The sequence below is a fragment of the Thermobia domestica genome, chromosome 12 (assembly GCF_964235325.1).
Source record: "Thermobia domestica chromosome 12, izTheDome1.hap1.1, whole genome shotgun sequence".
In the NCBI taxonomy this organism is placed as follows: domain Eukaryota; kingdom Metazoa; phylum Arthropoda; class Insecta; order Zygentoma; family Lepismatidae; genus Thermobia; species Thermobia domestica.
In genome coordinates, this window is record NC_137465.1 from 22,462,870 (window position 1) to 22,480,893 (window position 18,024).

General features: G+C 35.9%; 1 protein-coding gene across 2 annotated transcripts in view; it reads right to left on the bottom strand.

Annotated features, from left to right (window-relative positions):
• Positions 1-553: 553 nt before the first annotated feature.
• Positions 554-18,024, bottom strand: part of LOC145666363 (uncharacterized) — a 67,313-nt gene continuing 49,842 nt past the window's right edge. For both annotated transcript variants that reach the window (XM_081733523.1, XM_081733524.1), the window contains exon 3: positions 554-1,147. In XM_081733523.1, coding sequence (XP_081589649.1) covers positions 1,114-1,147 — 34 coding nt within the window. In that variant the 3' untranslated portion in view covers positions 554-1,113. The remainder of the gene's footprint in view (positions 1,148-18,024) is intronic.

Genomic DNA, 18,024 nt, shown 5'->3' on the forward strand with positions numbered 1-18,024 from the left:
TATTTATTAATTTGAAATAATTACTAGCAAATGCTAGCAGTGATTTTTTTTTCTTCGTCACATCTGCCACATGTGGATAGAAGAAATGTCATTGGTTAAAGATTTTAGCTCTCAGATTTCTAGAAGCTGGGAGTAGGAGATGTAGAAGCGTCTTTTCTTCGAATATCGGGGTTGGATTAACACGTACAATGTAACTATAGATTTTCAGTTTTAAAGATTCGGCGTAAAAAGTATATCAACCAGATGAGGTTGAGTGGAAATTAGTCGCAATTCGGCGTGTAAGTGAAGACGAATAGCGTAATGACATCTATGCGTATTGATATCTTGCGAAACTTCATATAAATACTTCCATATATTATTTAGTAACGTTATTATATTATATATTTACAATATTTCCAATAACGAGGAAGATTTAGTAAGGAAAAAGTAATACAGGTTAACACATCCTATGGTTTTTTCATTATTTCGGTATATTCCAGTTTTTTTTTTTTTTTTTTTTTGTTGTTGTTGTACTTTATTTTCATTTGAATTAAGTACTTTCTTCCTACTTTGTTTTCGTGTGAGAGGAAATTTTCATCTCCTTGTATACTTCATGGCGTTTGTCATGGTTTCTTCGGGGCAGAGCGGTGTGATGTGGAGGGACATGTGTGTGAGCTCACAGTAAGAAAGTTTAACGTTATTTTCCATCACCGATGGACTTGTACTAATAACTATCCGATTTAATTTTAAGCTTTCCTCCGGACATGTAATTTATTCCTATTTACTTAGTTCACCTTTTGATTAGAGTAATTTCTATTATTTAAATTTTCTAAAACTGGATTTTTTTAAATTTTCCTTTTTATTATCTTTGCTCTTTAACCAACTTTTGGTGGTAACGAAGTTTGTTATATAGAATTTAACGGTGGTCCTCCTTCGTATCTCTGCTTGGTCACAGACTTATAGCTGGTTTGAGCATAGTATAATCGGTCTGTGAGGACCATACGTTTTTGGGGTCTATGGCTAATTGTTTCGGTTTAAGTCAACAAATGGTTGTAAGTTTTGTAAGTCCATAGCACCCATCTCCAGAATTAAATGGCATTTACAATACTGTCCTAGTAGAAATGCAGTGTTAGGTTAATACGTGTAGCATGTTTCCAGAGACACGAGTCTGAAATATAAAAAAAAAATTAAAAAATATTGCATAATCAATTTGGTTTTAGTCTTAATATTTAAAGATTTGGTTTTAGTCTTAATATTTAAAGGCTAAATTGTAGGCTATAATGGACGTAGATAAAATTGTAATTGATTTCATAATTTCTTCTAAGACAGTTAATGAATTTTTTATCCAGGATAACACGGAAATAAAATTTACTTGAAAGAAAAGGGTCGGGTTGAAAATGGACTGTAGTGTAATAATTTGACGTGCAATGACTCAAATATGTTTATCTCCTTTTTTTTAAAAAAAATAGTACAATTTTTATGTTGCACATTTAATGTGCGATAAATATATTTTCGTAGTAAATGGGCTCAAAGTTAGATAGATAACATTTTTGAAGTCGATTACAAATATCTACCTTGTAACATTTTTCCTTTCAATTACACATAATATATCATGTCTTGCTCTAAATTAAAGTTAGAGGCAGCGCAGTAATATTTGGAGGGGGGGGAAAGCATTCATATTTGAGCCCCCTCCAAAAGATTGTTTTGGATTCCCCACAAAATTCGAAAATAGAATTCGTCTTTCCATCTTTCTCTTACTCTTTGTGGGCCCTCCAGCTCTCTGCAGGGCCCATTCCGTACATGACAAATTAACTAAAGGGACAATATTTACAAATGTCAAAGCCATAAGAATAAAGATTTCTGGGGCACTTAATAATGTAGACATTTTTTACTGAAGTGGGTCCATGACACTTTTTTGTTTTATCTACCTGTTGTGTGCTGTTTTGTGTATGTAATGTAGTGAACCTGTTTGATGCTTCATTTATAATTACATGTATTACAGTATATGGAATAAAAAATTGTCTTAAAGTAGGCCCCCTCGAACGGCGGGAAGCTTCCCTGGAGGGACACTTGCCCTCCCTGCCCCCACAAGTTACCTCCCTGGTTAGAGGCAAACAGGCATGATTACGTTAATTGCTAAAAAATTCTTTAGTTGCTGCTTTTACATTTTCTGGTTATAACTAGTTTAGATCTCATAGATTAGCAGATGTTAGAATGTCAAAATAATACACACAGACTCAAGTATAACACATTATTCTTTCCACAGAATCCGTAGAGAAAGCTTGCGGGACAGTTACAGAGAAATCATTCGCTTGTCCGTATTATACACTAGAAACGAAAAAAAAAAAAAAACTGGGAGATTTTTTGGAAAAAAGAAATCGAAATTTTTGCGCCCTTCTGGCCTGGGCCTGGGTACATTCATGGTTCAAACGTCATTTTCTTCAGTATAACGAGCTCTTTCTAACAGTACCACTACGTGTCCGTATCGTACACATCAACCGGAACAATCGAGACAATCGGAAATTTTTCAGAAAAACTCACCGCTTCGGACCCCTCCGAAAAACACTTGAGCCCCTCGTACCCAACCCTGGTTTCACATAGGGATCTCAAAAAGAATGAGAAATACCGGTACCTAATGGTACACGCAATCAGTATGCAAAGTTTCAATCTGATATCTTGAAAATTAAAGGCGTGAAAAATTTCTGAAATTTGTTTTATGAAAAATTTCACGCCCCTCCGCCCCCACTTGGCGTCGCCAAGTTCACCATCCGGTTTCAAAACGCATCTGAAGTGTTCTTTGGTCCATCCTAGACTTGACCAATAAAAAAAACCGGCTTAAATATTTGTTATAGAACCTAAATAAGCGATCAAATACGATACTACGCCGTGGTAACATAAGTTACTATAAAGCCTAAAATGGTTAAGCTTTGGAAACAGAACGCCACTGTTGAGTTTCGCACTGCCGCCACCTGTATATATGTTATTTCGGAAAGGTGGGGATATATTCGTACTTACAGTATATATTTTTTTCCGATATTTTAGAAAATCGGAAAACCTTTAACATTCTTCGATCTTACAATGGAATAAGAAAGCCTGTTTCTTAGATGGAACGACTTTTGGGAGTTAAACTTGAAATTTGAGATCCATTGTATTGTGCTTGAACAGAATAAAGTATGAAAAGGAAATACATTTTGTGGCCCAAGGCTGCAAGAAAAAAAGTAGATTTCCAGAAACTTAAAACTGCCGCTAATAATACGTTTTGTAATTTGTATTGATTAATTTATTTATTAGTTTAACGTCCATTTCAGCAGCGAGGCTATATGAGACATGGAATCCGAACCACGTGGGCTCCCGCCGGGAATCGAACCCGGGTTTCCCACGCCAAAGGCGTGTATGCTAACCGCTTAGCCACGGAGGAGCTCATTTTTGTAATTTGTAGTTCAATTTGGAATTTGTAATTGTAACTTTGTATACCTTTGAGTCCCGTTTGTATAGTTTAAAGCCAAAAGGTCCCAAGTTGAATCCGTCATGTAATTTTTACTCTTTAAAGTTAAACATAAAGAACCTTACTTAACATCAACCTCATAATCTGATTTTAATTTTGATCGTTGTGATGTTGATTATACCTAGAATTAATTTTCCCATTTTCTTAATTTCAGAAAATAGAAAAAAATGGAGCGCACGAAGAAAGAATCTCATGATATATCAGTGAGAAGGTTAAAATTCCCTTGCTTAACAATATTATGCGCTTATAATACATTTCATAATCAAGAATAAAACATGTATACGAAACTTTTAATATCATTGAGATGCGAAAGAAAATCGTATTACAATCTTATCCAATATATTAAAAAGACAAACATTGTGGAGCAGTATATGTAATTAGAGGTAATCCAATAAAGTATATTGTTATGTTATTCGTTTCTTTCTATGTTACGCCTTTCTTATTCTTTAATGTATATAAGTTCAATAATTTGTAACGTTCTCGGCCATTAATGGATGGCATGTTTTGATTGAAGTTAATGTTTCTCCTATGAGTATGATAATATGAAAAAAAAGGGGGGGGATAGTGTTAAAAAGTTTTGGTCATCATTTGTTTCAATATGAGAAGTGAAGCGTAGCTGTCTTGTCTGTTCTCAATACTAAGGAAAAGGGAGAACTGATATTTCCAAATGAATTTGAAACTTTAGAGTGAATCGAGGGAGGTTTCTTTTTGTGATATCTTTCTATGCATCTACAAAGAGTGGAAGAGGATGCAGGTTTGAAGCTTTTCTAATCAACAAATTGTATTAACTAAAGCGTATGGGCAGAATACTTTACATTGTTAATTATATTTTGAGTTCTCATTTTCGGGAGATAAGGATACATTATTGTAAGGAAGGATTAATTCATGTAAAATTGGAACTAGATTTGCTATTGATACCGAATCTTCAAATAGTTTGACCTTTCAGTAGATACAAATCGAAAACAAATTATTTTCGTGGAACACAGAACAAGAATTTTGACTGGAAAGGTACGAAATATTAAACGTATTAAAAATATTTCTCATTGTTTTTTTGTTTGCTCATAAAACTTTATAGTATAAATGTTGACTTGTGTATTTGTTGAGTGATAGTAAAAATTGATGGAAGATGGTTTATTTAAATGTCACTTTGATATGGTAAAATTTAACCTATGTTAAAAATAGATTGATTCCAGATAGTATGGCTTCTGTATCGGGCTTTAAGTGAATAATCCTTCTGTGGTAGTCCTGTAGAACATTCAGTGAAAGGCCATAATTGGTCCGTGTAGGAACCAAAAATAGTCACAATTTGTACGTTCAGGTTCCCATTATATCCACATATGGACATCCTCTACATCAGTTTGAAGTCCATAATAGGTCCATTTTAGCTCCCAATGGACGTCCAGGAGATGCATGGCAACTGTCCCAAAGTAACATCTTGTGTATATCGAGTAGACGACGTATGGACCAAAAGAACACGTCCTCTGAACGTCCATTGGGCGTCTGTACGTCCATAATTAGTTCGTTTTGGTACCAGAAATGGACATAATATGTACGTTCTGGACGTCCAGTAGATGCACGGCAACTGTGCCACCTGTACTCTCCCGTGTACATCCACTTGACGTTGTATGGACCAAAACCACACGTCCACTGGACATCCCGTAAATCCATTTTAGCTCCGAATGGACGTCCACGAGATGCATGGCAACTGTCCCAAAGTAACATCTTGTGTATATCCAGTGGACGTCGTATGGACCAAAAGAACACGTCCTCTGAACGTCCATTGGGCGTCTGTACGTCCATAATTAGTTCGTTTTGGTACCAGAAATGGATATAATATGTACGTTCTGGACGTCCAGTAGATGCACGGCAACTGTGCCACCTGTACTCTCCCGTGTACATCCACTAGATGTTGTATGGACCAAGACCACACGTCAACTGGACATCCCGTAAATCCATGCCCGGACGTTAAATGGATGTACATTGGACGTCGGTGTGCTGTGTGGGTACAATTTCGCTGCTGAAAAAATGTTTAGCTCCAAATGAACACAAAACATCCTAAGTTACGCGATAGCTTCGTAAATTGCATTTCTCTTTTAACGGTGTCCTTTATATTAACTCATTTTATATAGTGTACTATTTTTCCGTTATATTATGCTACTTAAGAACCGGTTTTTATATACTTAAAGAAATGTTTAGATGAGTTGAAAACTAGAATCACACTATGCTTATCATTCTCAAATATTACACATAACTTCTAGACTCAATGTGGTGTTATGACGTAAATTTAATAGTCGCAAACCTCTTACTTGAGCTTTCATTCACTTTAATTGGGGTTGTTTTAGCAAAATACAGGTTATAATCAACTCGCCCTTTTAAATTTTCTATTATTAAATTTGGATTTAATAAAGAAATGTTTATATTGAATGTGTTCTAGCAGGACAATATGTTCTCAAACACATAATTAAAAGTAGAGGCTGCTCTTGAGGGAAGTCACACTGTTATAAAAAATTAGTTTTCTTGCTTCAAAGTAAGGAAAAGAAGGTAATCTGACCCAGTTAGAAAGTGCGGGGCACGATTGGGAACAATATTGCGGAGTCCCAGATTCCCGGTGCAATATACTGTGAGCCACTTATTGTTCCCAGAAAAAAAGAAAAATTTCAACTCCACTACCATAACCAGTGGTGTATTTACGATTTTGTTTCGGGAGGGGCTTTGCTAACTTTCGGGGGGGGGCTTTGCCTAGAAATGTGAAAATTCTGCAAGATATTTCATTTACTTTACTATACTAAGTAAGATTTCGGGAGGGGCTTAAGCCCGGAAGCCACCCCCCTAAATACGCCACTGACCATAACAATTAATAAAGGGGAGAACAGCAGTTATGATATTTATTGGCATCAATATATATATATATATATATATATATATATATATATATATATATATATATATATATATATATATATATATTCAAAGGTGAACACAAACTTAATGCAAAATTTTAATCTTGATATCTTGAAAACCAAGGGTGTTTTTTTTATTTACCTCACCCCTCCGCCCCCACTTGGCACCAGCAAGTTTACCATCCGGTTCCGAAACGCATCTGGGGTGCTCTTTGGTCCATGCTTGACTTGACCAATAAAAAAACGGGTTCAATACGTGTTATATGAGCTTAATAAGTGTTTAAACACAGCACTATTCCATGGTACCGATTCGTACCATAAATTCCCAAAGGGTTAAACACTACTAAGCAAATACCTGTATTTTCGAAGTGACGGCTGTATCGAAATGATTAAAAATTGGTTTGACATGCTCATACGCTACAAGTCTTTCCTGACTTTTATTTTCTACCTCTTCCTGTTAACAAATTTTCTTCAATTTTCTTTTTTATCTGAAAGAATATGAAATAACGAAGAAATATGTTTACTTTTACCCCGTCCCCCCTTTTTTTTCTTCAGTAGGTTGAGGAAAAACTACTACTAGTACTAGCTGCTGACTATTTATCGAAATCAATCGCTCCTTTCTTTGATGTCAACTGCAGCTACAAATGAACAGTACTAATCCGAGGTTCGCTGTTGTATTCGGTGGTATTCGGAACGACGGTGAATGCTTCAAACTAGACCAGCGTTTCCCAACCGGTGTGCCGCGGCACACTGGTGTGCCGTGAATGGGCCGCTGGTGTGCCGCGAGGAATCGAAACAATTATTAATTTTATAGCAATCAAATTGCAAAAGGTAGGGAAAAATGCGTATTTGTATTTCACATTACTCTGAACCTCTACTGTGAATCTACAATTTTAAGTTTCATACCGGGTTACTTTCTGTACATTTCTAATGTTGAAAAAAATGGTTATCATTGTTATGACCATTATTGCTTCTTTATTGTTGCAGACTATTTCCTAACTTAAAAAATTTAAATATCATTCAATCCTTTCGACAAAGTACCTACATTTGTGTTTTAAAAGTAAATGAGATTTGTTTGTTCGTTCGTTATTTAGTGATCTCCCTTCTTAGTAAAAGGTTGGATACAGTTTTTAAAAAGAAAGCGTATTTTTAGAAACTTGAGTCTAATATTTCATTGCAATTGTTTTCTATTTTTAAATTAGAATGAAAAATAAGCATATTGATTTACCACGGGGAAAAACCAGTGTTCGAGCTTTCTTCTCTGTGAAAAGGAGATCAATAATCACAGAAAAAATACCACTGTGTTTAATATTTACAAATAATATCTATAAGTGTGCCGCGAGAATCCAAGTAACACCCGTAGTGTGCCGCAAGTTGAAAAAGGTTGGGAAACGCTGAACTAGACCAACGATAGGTCAGATGTTTTGTTATTTTTGTGGAGGCCAACGATTTCTTGGCGCAAATACATTCATTTAATTTCCTCTTAACTCTTAAAGTAAAGACCACATTTTTTTCGGAACTTCCTTCCGCGTTAAGAAAGGAACTTTTTCTATTCCATATTGCCTTGCTCAAGTTGTATCCAATCGACAGACTTTGAATTGAATTTGGAAGGTAGGAACAACGCATGTGACATCTTGAGGAAAAATCACTGCATGTTCAGAGCGCTGCTTTCCATTATAGAAGAGATTCTAAGAAAATTTGATTCCCACACCCCGAAAACGCAAATATTTTAAAAGAATTTAGACATCATTCGCGGTAACAGCCTGACGACCAGCTGTTTAGTGAGATATTTTTGTTTTGAAAATTTCGTGAAAAGCAGTTGTTGTTTGTTCCAATGAAGTGAGTATACTATTGATCGAATGTAGCGTATACCGACGTACTTCCTAAATTTTAGGTAGCTATGCGATAGTTTCCAAAAATTAGAGGTGGGTATACGCCGTATACCCGTGTATATCCTCCATTACATCCTTGAAACTAATACGCTCATTTATCCTCAAAGTTGAGTTTTTAATAAATCCTACGACCTACTACAACGAATCTTTCTTGACACACACCGAGTTTTCCGTACACCGAAGTTTCCTGCTCCCATATATATATATATATAAGGAAGGCTTGGTGCAATATAGTGCGAAGCCACATATTGTTCCCAGAAAAAAGGAAAAATTTTAACTGCACTACCATACTAATTAATGAAGGCAAGAACAGCGCTTAGGTATTTATTGGCATCTTGTCTTCTTTTTTTAAAACTTGTCAACAGCAACGGGTCATATGATATCCAAAAATCCTAAAAAAATAGTAAAATCTGTTTTTCTTTTTTTACTTTACTTGAATGACAATGATATTTACCCTTACTTATTGTTTAGTAAGTACATGTAGATAACTATGAGTGTAAGGGAGTCGATTGATGGTGAAGGTGGCTGAGGGTGACCAGAGTGACTGAGGGTGAGGGTGGTTGAGGGTGAGTGTGAGGGAGTTGATTGAGGGTAAGGGTGAGTGAGAGTTAGCAAAAATGCCCATCTCTGGTATGGACCATGATCCTGCGATAAATAGTCTCGACGAAATAGTTGCTTGACTGAAAGTCTAAAATTTACCTAAAAAAATTTACCTAAAGTCTCAAACGGTTTAATAAAAAATATGTATTATGCAGTACTTCGACAAAGCTGCTGCAATTGAGTATTTTAATATATTTAATGGCAATAATGTATTTTGAACTATGTACAATACAAAATAATGTATACCCATATTGTGGAGTGTGTACTCTCTATCATTTTATTGGAAATTAATAATATTAAAAAAAACACTAGTGCCTTTGATTGGCATGCTGTTTTCTATGACATGCTGAGATTTGCCACCACGATAGATTTTTCAGAGGGTTTAGAGGTTCAGACCCTCTGTAGCAACGGCGCTGATTATTATTAGGTTATTACAAACATAATTTTTATCATTGTTATAACATAGTTTGTTGTAACATAATTGATTATTTACTGTGAGTTTATGTCCGGTTAGCTTTTGTCCGCTTCTGCATCAATATAGGTGAGCTTATGTCCACGATCCGCCACTACACGCAAGAACCACGTCAGGATGGAAAACTTGCTAACTTAATTTCAAATCAGTGATGCCAGTTTTGTAACAGCTAATTTCCCGTCCGAAGCCGTGAAATTTACCGATTAGACGCAATATTTCCCGCCAACTAAAAGAGAGACAATTTACAACATCTAGTGATAAATAATTTTGAAAAATGTCACTTTAGATGGCCTATAACCAGTGGCGTAGCCTATTTATGGGGGTGGCTTCCGGGCTTAAGCCCCCCCCGAAATCTTACTTAGTATAGTAAAGTAAATGAAATATCTTGCAGAATTTTCACATTTCCAGGCAAAGCCCCCCCGAAAGTTAGCAAAGCCCCTCCCGAAACAAAATCGTAAATACGCCACTGAATATATAGTACAGTTGAACTCATTCTCGTAATATAAAAGCCACTATTTACAATATGAGAAATGTATGATATCACAAAGCTGTTTGCTCAATATTTAAAAAAAAAAAAAAATAAAATAAAAACAATGTGAACTTTTTTTAACGAACAGCATGCTTTTTTCTATGCTTTGGAAGGGAATGTTATGTTCGGCAAAGAAACACAATATGATTTTCTGGTCTTAACAAGATTTTTGTGTTGCTGCACATTACTTGTTCCTTGCAAAAAAAAAAAAAAAAAAAAAAAAAAAGCTGTAGTAATAGACAAAGTATTTTGCTATTGCATTACATTAACTAGATGCCCGAAGTTTTTTGTGTGATACTGAAGTTCACTTTTACTACAAAAGAACTCTACGTTACAACAGCTCATACCTAGTATTGGTATCGATTCCCGACGCGGACTGTAAACCCTATTAAATTGTGGATCCGAAAGTCACTCCTTGTTAGATCTCCTAGTTTCATCTCGTTTCTTACTCTCGCTCATCTTTAAAATAATAATAATAATAATAATAATAATAATAATAATAATAATAAAATAAATAAAAGTAAAAAAAATTAAACGCGAAACAAATGCTGCATTTCTCTCTTTCACTCTAGTTCGAAACAAGATTAAATTTGACACTTCTGCGACACGAAGGAGCTATTTCGGAAAGAGGGATATGCTTCTATGGAAAACAACTTCATAAAGATGTAGGCCTACAACAAATGATAGCAGTGTGAAGTATTGTTTTCTGTCTTGTTTATGGGATCGCGATGGCTCACTGGTAGAGCGTTCACCTATGGTGCTTGGAGTCTCGGGTTCGATCCCAGCCCCTGCCAAGTGAACTTTGTGGTGGACAAACACCGTGTGCGTGGGCTTCCTCGGGGTTCTCCCGTTTCCTCCCACTTTCTTCATTCCACCATTTCATTCATTATTCATCATCACCGTCTCCTTTAGCCTAACCGGCATAACCGTGCGACGTAAAACTCAAAGATTTCATTTCATTTTTCTATCTTGTTTATTGATTCATCATTTGAGACATCCTACATATTTTCGTGCTGAAAAGTGGTAAGGACAGGTAGGAAAGGTCTAAGCACATCTACGGGACATTATCAAAATATTTACTCTCTACAATGGCCCAACGCGGAAAACTTGACTTGCTACATTTTTTGTCTCCCTCTGTTCGCTGTTTCTTATATGTATCGAATTGGTTTGAAAATTCCTTTTATTATTCAAACATAGCAGTGACACCTGTGTGTGTGCCAAAACACAGAACCACCAGAGAATTGTACCTCCTTTTGTTTCGGAAACAATAAACCAATCTCACGTGTGCGAGGGGAAAGGTAGCAACAGCGAAAAGACCAGATATTTACTCATGGTCAGTTCACAGCACATTGAGATAAGACAGCGAAGGAATTGATCCCTCCCCCAGCACTCAACCATGCGTCAATCTGCAAGAAATCTTTGGTAACAAATTTCCAAGAAAAAGTTATGTACCGTACTTGCCAAAAGGAAACATCCCAGCGGAAACAAATAAATACGGTGGTCTCGGTATTGAGGACAATACAAAGATTGGAAGCGGAAAAACTGGTGGTTGTCTTCAACTGATCCAAGTGATTTATTCAAAACAACTGGGCATTCACAAAAGTGCATTTGCACACGATACCAGGGAGTAATCTACACCCCCAATACCCCCCTAACACCCCTCCAAATTTCTTTACACACACCCCTGGATGGAAAAGGAATACTCCTCCAGATCCAATTGTATCAATCAGTATCATATAGGTTATTTATTACATCAAGTTAAAAAAGGTCTAGCGTTTAGGAAAGAAGGCAACATTCTTATTTATTTATTTCACTTCAAAATACGAAGCGACCTCGTTCTCATGTACGGCTTCGAGAACCACATGCCCTCATTGTTTCGGGCGGTGTTTCGATCAAAAGAATTGACAAAATAGACCCACTCATACCTACCCTCCTCGACTCCGCGGTCGTTTCCTAGAAAAGAGATAGATGGACAGATGCAGATGACTGAAATTGGCAACGTCTTGAGCGGTCATTCACCTACCTTCTCCTCAATAAGGAAAAATGTGACAATATAGTAATAAGTCTATTTCAGAATAAGCTGATAAGTGCTACTCTGCAACAGGCTCGCAATCAGAGGGGGGCTAGGGAGGGCCTGGCCTTCCCTAAAATTTTCATGTCCCCTCCAGACTTCAATACAAAATGCACAATTTAAATATTTGTAAGAGAATTTTTAATGACTTGGTCCCTTCTAACATATTCATGGCAGCCCAAAGCTCTGTGGCTGGTTTCGAGCCTCTTCTGCAAGTGGTGTATCAACGAACGGACGTTAGAAGGGTGTAGTCAAAACGTTTTTAGAAACGAGGAGATCGATCGAAGAAAGAATTATATATATCTTTTAAACTGAGTCTAATGTTATGCAGGAACGCATTTGACGCTAGCTTAATTTTTTGTAAAGTATATTTTTATTCACGTAAATTCATTGAGTGGAACAGGGTTCATATCGTCATCTAGTTTCTACATATTATTATTATTATTATTATTATTATTATTATTATTATTATTATTATTATTATTATTATTATTATTATTACCAATATTTGCAAAAAGCCAATTCCGGATAACAATGTTGTTATTTGTATAATATGGGCAGCTCGTGGAAACATCATTGTATGCCACATTTTTTGACTTTCAAGTAAGTATGAAAAGAAAGTTCATCATTTCTATGCAATTCGATACAAAGACACATATCAAACAATACCAATCCAGTCCATCTAATAACTTAATTTTACGAGAAATGACAATTATCATGATGTTCGCTAAATCCTCTCATATCATGGTAAAAATGAAATGAAATCTGTATGTCCCACGGTTATGCTAAAGGAAACGGTGATGATGAGAGATGAGTGAAATGGTGGAATGAAGAAAGTGGGACGAAACGGAAGAACCCTGAGAAAACCCACGAACACGGTGTTTGTCCACCACAAAGTCGACATGGCGCGAGCAGGGATCGAATCAGGGACCCCAAGCACCGGAGGTGAACGCTCTACCACTGAGCTACCGCGCCACCCCCACATATCATGGCAAATAAAGTGCTGACTTCGCTTCTTAATATTTTGTATGGCCGGAAATTCTCTTTTATCGTATTCATTGGAGGCAAACGTTCTTACAGATTTAGACTGGACTGCAACTGAACATGTGTGGTTTATTGTTCAACAGCCCTGCAACTCTGCAAGTAAACAAGTTACCAAAAAACGGAATCTGTAATCAGAGGTCCCTACAGAGGTTCAGACTTTTCTGTACTGAATAGTATTAAGCTCTTTCCTTTTTTATAGTAGGCAATAAAAATAGGAGAAGAACAATATTACTTTTCTGCGGCAATGTGTCATGTATTTGAGCAAAGCTATGGTAGTCAAAATTTGCAGACACTCCTCAAATAACAGGAAGACACCCACAGCTATTTACAATTCTCTGCTTTCACGAAAAATTTACATGTGTGACACTTTGCGTGCTGAAATTATTATTATTATTAATAATAATTTATTATTATTATTATTATTATTATTATTACTATTATTATTATTATTATTATTATTATTATTATTATTAATTATTATTATTAAATAAATAGTTACGTATTTTAGATATCATATTTGAGATAAGAGATAATATTTTGGTGACAAAATTACCGGTGACGAAATTACCGTGACGAACTTTCCGGTGACAAAATTACCGCCGCCCGTCAGACATAAGCTGACCGGTAGTCTTATATTACAGGGGCGGACAAAAGCTCACCGATAGTAAACATAAGCTCCCTTCAGGGACTTTGAATAAAATTCACCGAATATTGAAATTTAGGCGTTAGCTACTTCCTAAGCGGAAAATGGAGCTACTATCTTATATCATTTATCAGGTGTTAAAAAAAAAAAGTTTGGGAGTTGCGTTGTATTAAACGTGGACAGACCTTGAGGAACTTGTAACAAAATACCCTGGATATTAAAATCTAGACATTGACTACAATTACAAATAGGCCTAATAATTCAGTAGAAAGCAGAGCTACTAATGTGGTATAGCAGTTATCAGATATCCGAATAAAATAGGAATTTTGCAAGTTTAATGTATTAAGCATCGGTGACAGTAGGCGTAATTTTTGCCCTGGAAATTTTGGAACCAAATTTTTCTTATAGGCAGGCCCGTAGCCAAGGGGGTGTCCGGAACCCCCCTTCGAGACCAGAAATGGAAAATAAATTAGGGAAGGATGAAAGAAAATGAAATGAGGAAAAGAAGGATCAGCGTTAAAAATAAACTACAGGAAGCTTTTGGTTACTCTTTCTTATGAGGAAATTTGTATTACTTGCAATACATGGTTGCGAGGTGAGCGATATATCTTGGATGAGTCAGGGAATTCGAAATTTCTAGAAAAGTTGCGGAATTCTCAGAGTTTCTGCTACTAGTCAGGGAGATCTCAAGCTTTCCGAAAGCATAGTGCTGTTATGTAACAGCGTGGACATTTTTTATCATAATTTTTCGTCATCGCACCCTTGCAATATCGAATATGTTATTTCAAAAACAATTTTCTACTGCTCCTTTAACCTGTAATGTGAAACAGACAGTAGTTGACGGAATAATAAAAACAAAAATATATGTGGAAAAAAAGTTCTGTTAACATTTGATTCTACAGAAAAAGGAACGCAGATATTGCAAAATATTTTACAAGACATTATTGAGTATGTACTTTTTATAATAGTGAATATGTACTTTTTATAATAGTTGAGGTCATAATGAAAGGAAAATTGTTATATTAGAATAAACAGACGAAGGATGTAAATATTGTATAATCTTTTTCAATACGTTTTTTTTTACTAGAGATTTCTTCATAGTTTATTAAAATACTTACCAATATATCCTCACAAATCAATATATGTTGATAGTAAAGTAGTTTAGATTGATCGAGCTCCTGGGCCTTCAGAATTTCATGTCTCCCCCCCCCCCCCGTTATGAAATCCTGGCTAAACAAACCAATATATGTTCCAGTAAAATTGTTTAGAATGATCGAGCCCCTGGTGTGATGACCACAGCATTTCATGTCACGGACCCCTGCCTCCCCTTCATGAAATCCTGGCTACGTGCCTGTTATAGGTCGGACAATTCATCACTGCATTAAAATATTTTCATGATTAGGCATGCATACTTACATAATAGAATTTGGTTACCTAAGGCCTACCGCTCACTGGCGACAAAACAGTTGCGCAACTATCTCGTCGCTGTCGCCTGCAGTCAGCAACTTTACGGAGACAAAACAGTTTTGTTGCCATACCCTCGCTCACTGGCGACGGCAACAGAAAAGTTGCCGAGCATTTGATATCACAATTTACATAATCGGCAACCGAAACAGTTCATATAATCGCTGGTTTCGGGCATTTAAAAAAAAAAAAAAAAAACTATAGCCCATTCTAATAGTTAAATAAATAAATTTAAATAAATGAAATAAGACCTTCTTGGATAAATTTCAAAGTCCTTTTCTACTAATTTCAAGACGCTCAATCCAATATAACTATTTTCTCAACATGTCCCTCTCTGGTGAATTGAGCGTCCTCAAATTAGTACGAAAGGTCTATTAGACATGTACCCTATCTTGGGCACCTTTATCATTTGCATGATTTTTCTTTTTGTTGTTGTTTTTTTAATCAATTCACACTCGGAATTAGCGTGCACAGGTTTTCGAGCGTGTTAAAGGTCTATATAAGTTCAAAAAAGTTATGAGTGGAACTAACAATGCGGAACTAAATAATTTGAAAAGATTAACAATGAGGACGGGGAATGGACTCAGACGACGTATATAAAATTATTATAACAAGATCTTCTAAAATGTTCTTGCAATTTTTAGAAGTAAGGGGCCATGGCTCCCCAGCAAATTATCCTAATTACACGAATGCTATCAAATTTTGGAAGATAGTGTCAACAGGGGCGTCATTTCAAACTTTGCTTGAGGGGGGGCAAGAGCACTACCGACATAAGACTTTCACGTTTTGTACTAGTATATTAATAGACAATAGATTGGAGTATTTATATAGGCTTATATATTTCTCAAACTCTTGGGGGGCAATTGCCCCTTCCTGCCCGCCTAAATGACATCCCTGAGCGTCGATGAGTGACAAAAATAACAGCATTATGTAAGCTATACGAACGGGAACAATTATTCGAATCAAAAGATAACAATAATAACGAACATACAAAACGACTGGAAATAACTAACAGAACGAAACTAACAAAAGCGGCAATCCGACAACACTGTACCGTAATTGTACTCTCAGATGTTCTACGTATAGCCATAAAATAAAAATTGGCTTTCTTTGTTTAATTTAAAATCGGCTACTTTTATACTGTACAGTTTTTTTCTTTTTTATATATGAAATGGAAAGAAAATTGATAATGATAATTTTATCTCTATTTTTCTAGTTGTAGGAAATTAATGAAAATAGTAGTGTGTAGTATGACGGCGATATGTCATTATCGATTAATGTACGCTCATGTCCAAAATGATTGTCGCATATCTATAACTGTCTTCTTGTAAGGATGTAATTTGATAATGATTTTGCGGGGTACTTTTAATACTGATACTATGTGTATAATCGGGAAATGTATATTTGTGGTACATTTCATAGGAAAAGAATTATAAATACGAAAGTTAGAATGAGTAAAACAAAATGTTGCTAAATGGACAATAAAGTGTTATTTTTGTTTTATTGTTCTTACTCTTTAACATTATAAGAAATACCGGACGAATTCGTTATCAAATTATATTCCTACAAAAAACATATTTATAGACATGCGACAATAATTTTGGACATGAGTGTACCTATCTGTGTTGTTTTTTTCTTGGATGGAAAGCTCATTCTAGTTTCTTACAACAGCAAAACACACTTCCTTCAATAATTTCTTCTTTATATATATTTCTTCTCTATTTCCTCAATTAATTTTTCGTAGTTTTATCACTAATTAAAGACATGCTAGTCGCTAATCAAAGAACGTGTTAGTTTCCATTGCGAACACTTCTTTTCACGCGCTACACACGGAACGAACTGTTTGAAAAAACTTGTAGAAAACATTTATTTTTTATCTTTCTACTTGGTAGTACCTCGGCAACTATTCTGTCGCCGTCGCCTCAGTGAGCGGACTCCCATAAGACTCAATGCATTTTTAGATGTTGCGCAACTGTTCCGTCGCCGAGCTGTTGCCCTGCTGTCGCACTGCTTGGCGACACCTCGGCAACTTTTCTGTCGCCGTCGCCTCAGTGAGCGGACTCCCATAAGACTCAATGCATTTAGCCAGAGCAACAAGATAGTTGCCCGACAAAATGTTGCCAGTGAGCGGTAGGCCTAACGGAATTCGCGATTCTGGTTTGTAATTTTTTTTTTTTTTTTTTTTTTTTTTTACGAATTTATCATACTCAGATGTAATTAGGGCTTGCTTCTTAGTGCTGTCGTCGTGTTTGCAGCCTAACACTCAAAGATATCTCTTTCTAATTTACTAACACAAAGGTTTTTCTTTTGGTTAATAAATTCTTGTTTTGTTCTTAATAAATAAAATAAGAAAGAGATTCATTTGATGAGCATTGGTCTGCAAGTATAATAACAGCCTTAAGACTTGAACTCTGCAACATTCTTAATATTTTATTCTGATGTCTAATAACTCCTATATGACGTTAGTAATATAGCCTACTTCCTATTGAGAAGGTAGGCCTACTAGTAGTCAAAACCCAGATTTAAATATCTGGAGCATTTTATTACAAGTTCCTCAAAGCCAACCCACGTTTAACACATTAAACCCTGCAACATTCTTATTATTTTATTCTGATATCTGACAACTGATATATAGCATTAGTAGCTCTATTTTCTACTGAATTAGGCCTACTACTAGTCAAAGTCTAGATTTTAATACCTCTTGATACCCATCATACGTCTTTCTAAACGGGAAGAGCGGTAGCTCAGTGGTAGAGGTTTCACCTCTGGTGCTTCTGTCCCGGGTTCCATCCCAGTCCCCGTCACGTAAACCTTGTGGTGAACAACTACCTTGTGCGTGGGTATCCTCGGGGTTCTTCCACTTTCTTCATTCCACCATTTCATTCGTTATTCATCCGTCTTCTTTAGCCTAACCGGCATAATCGT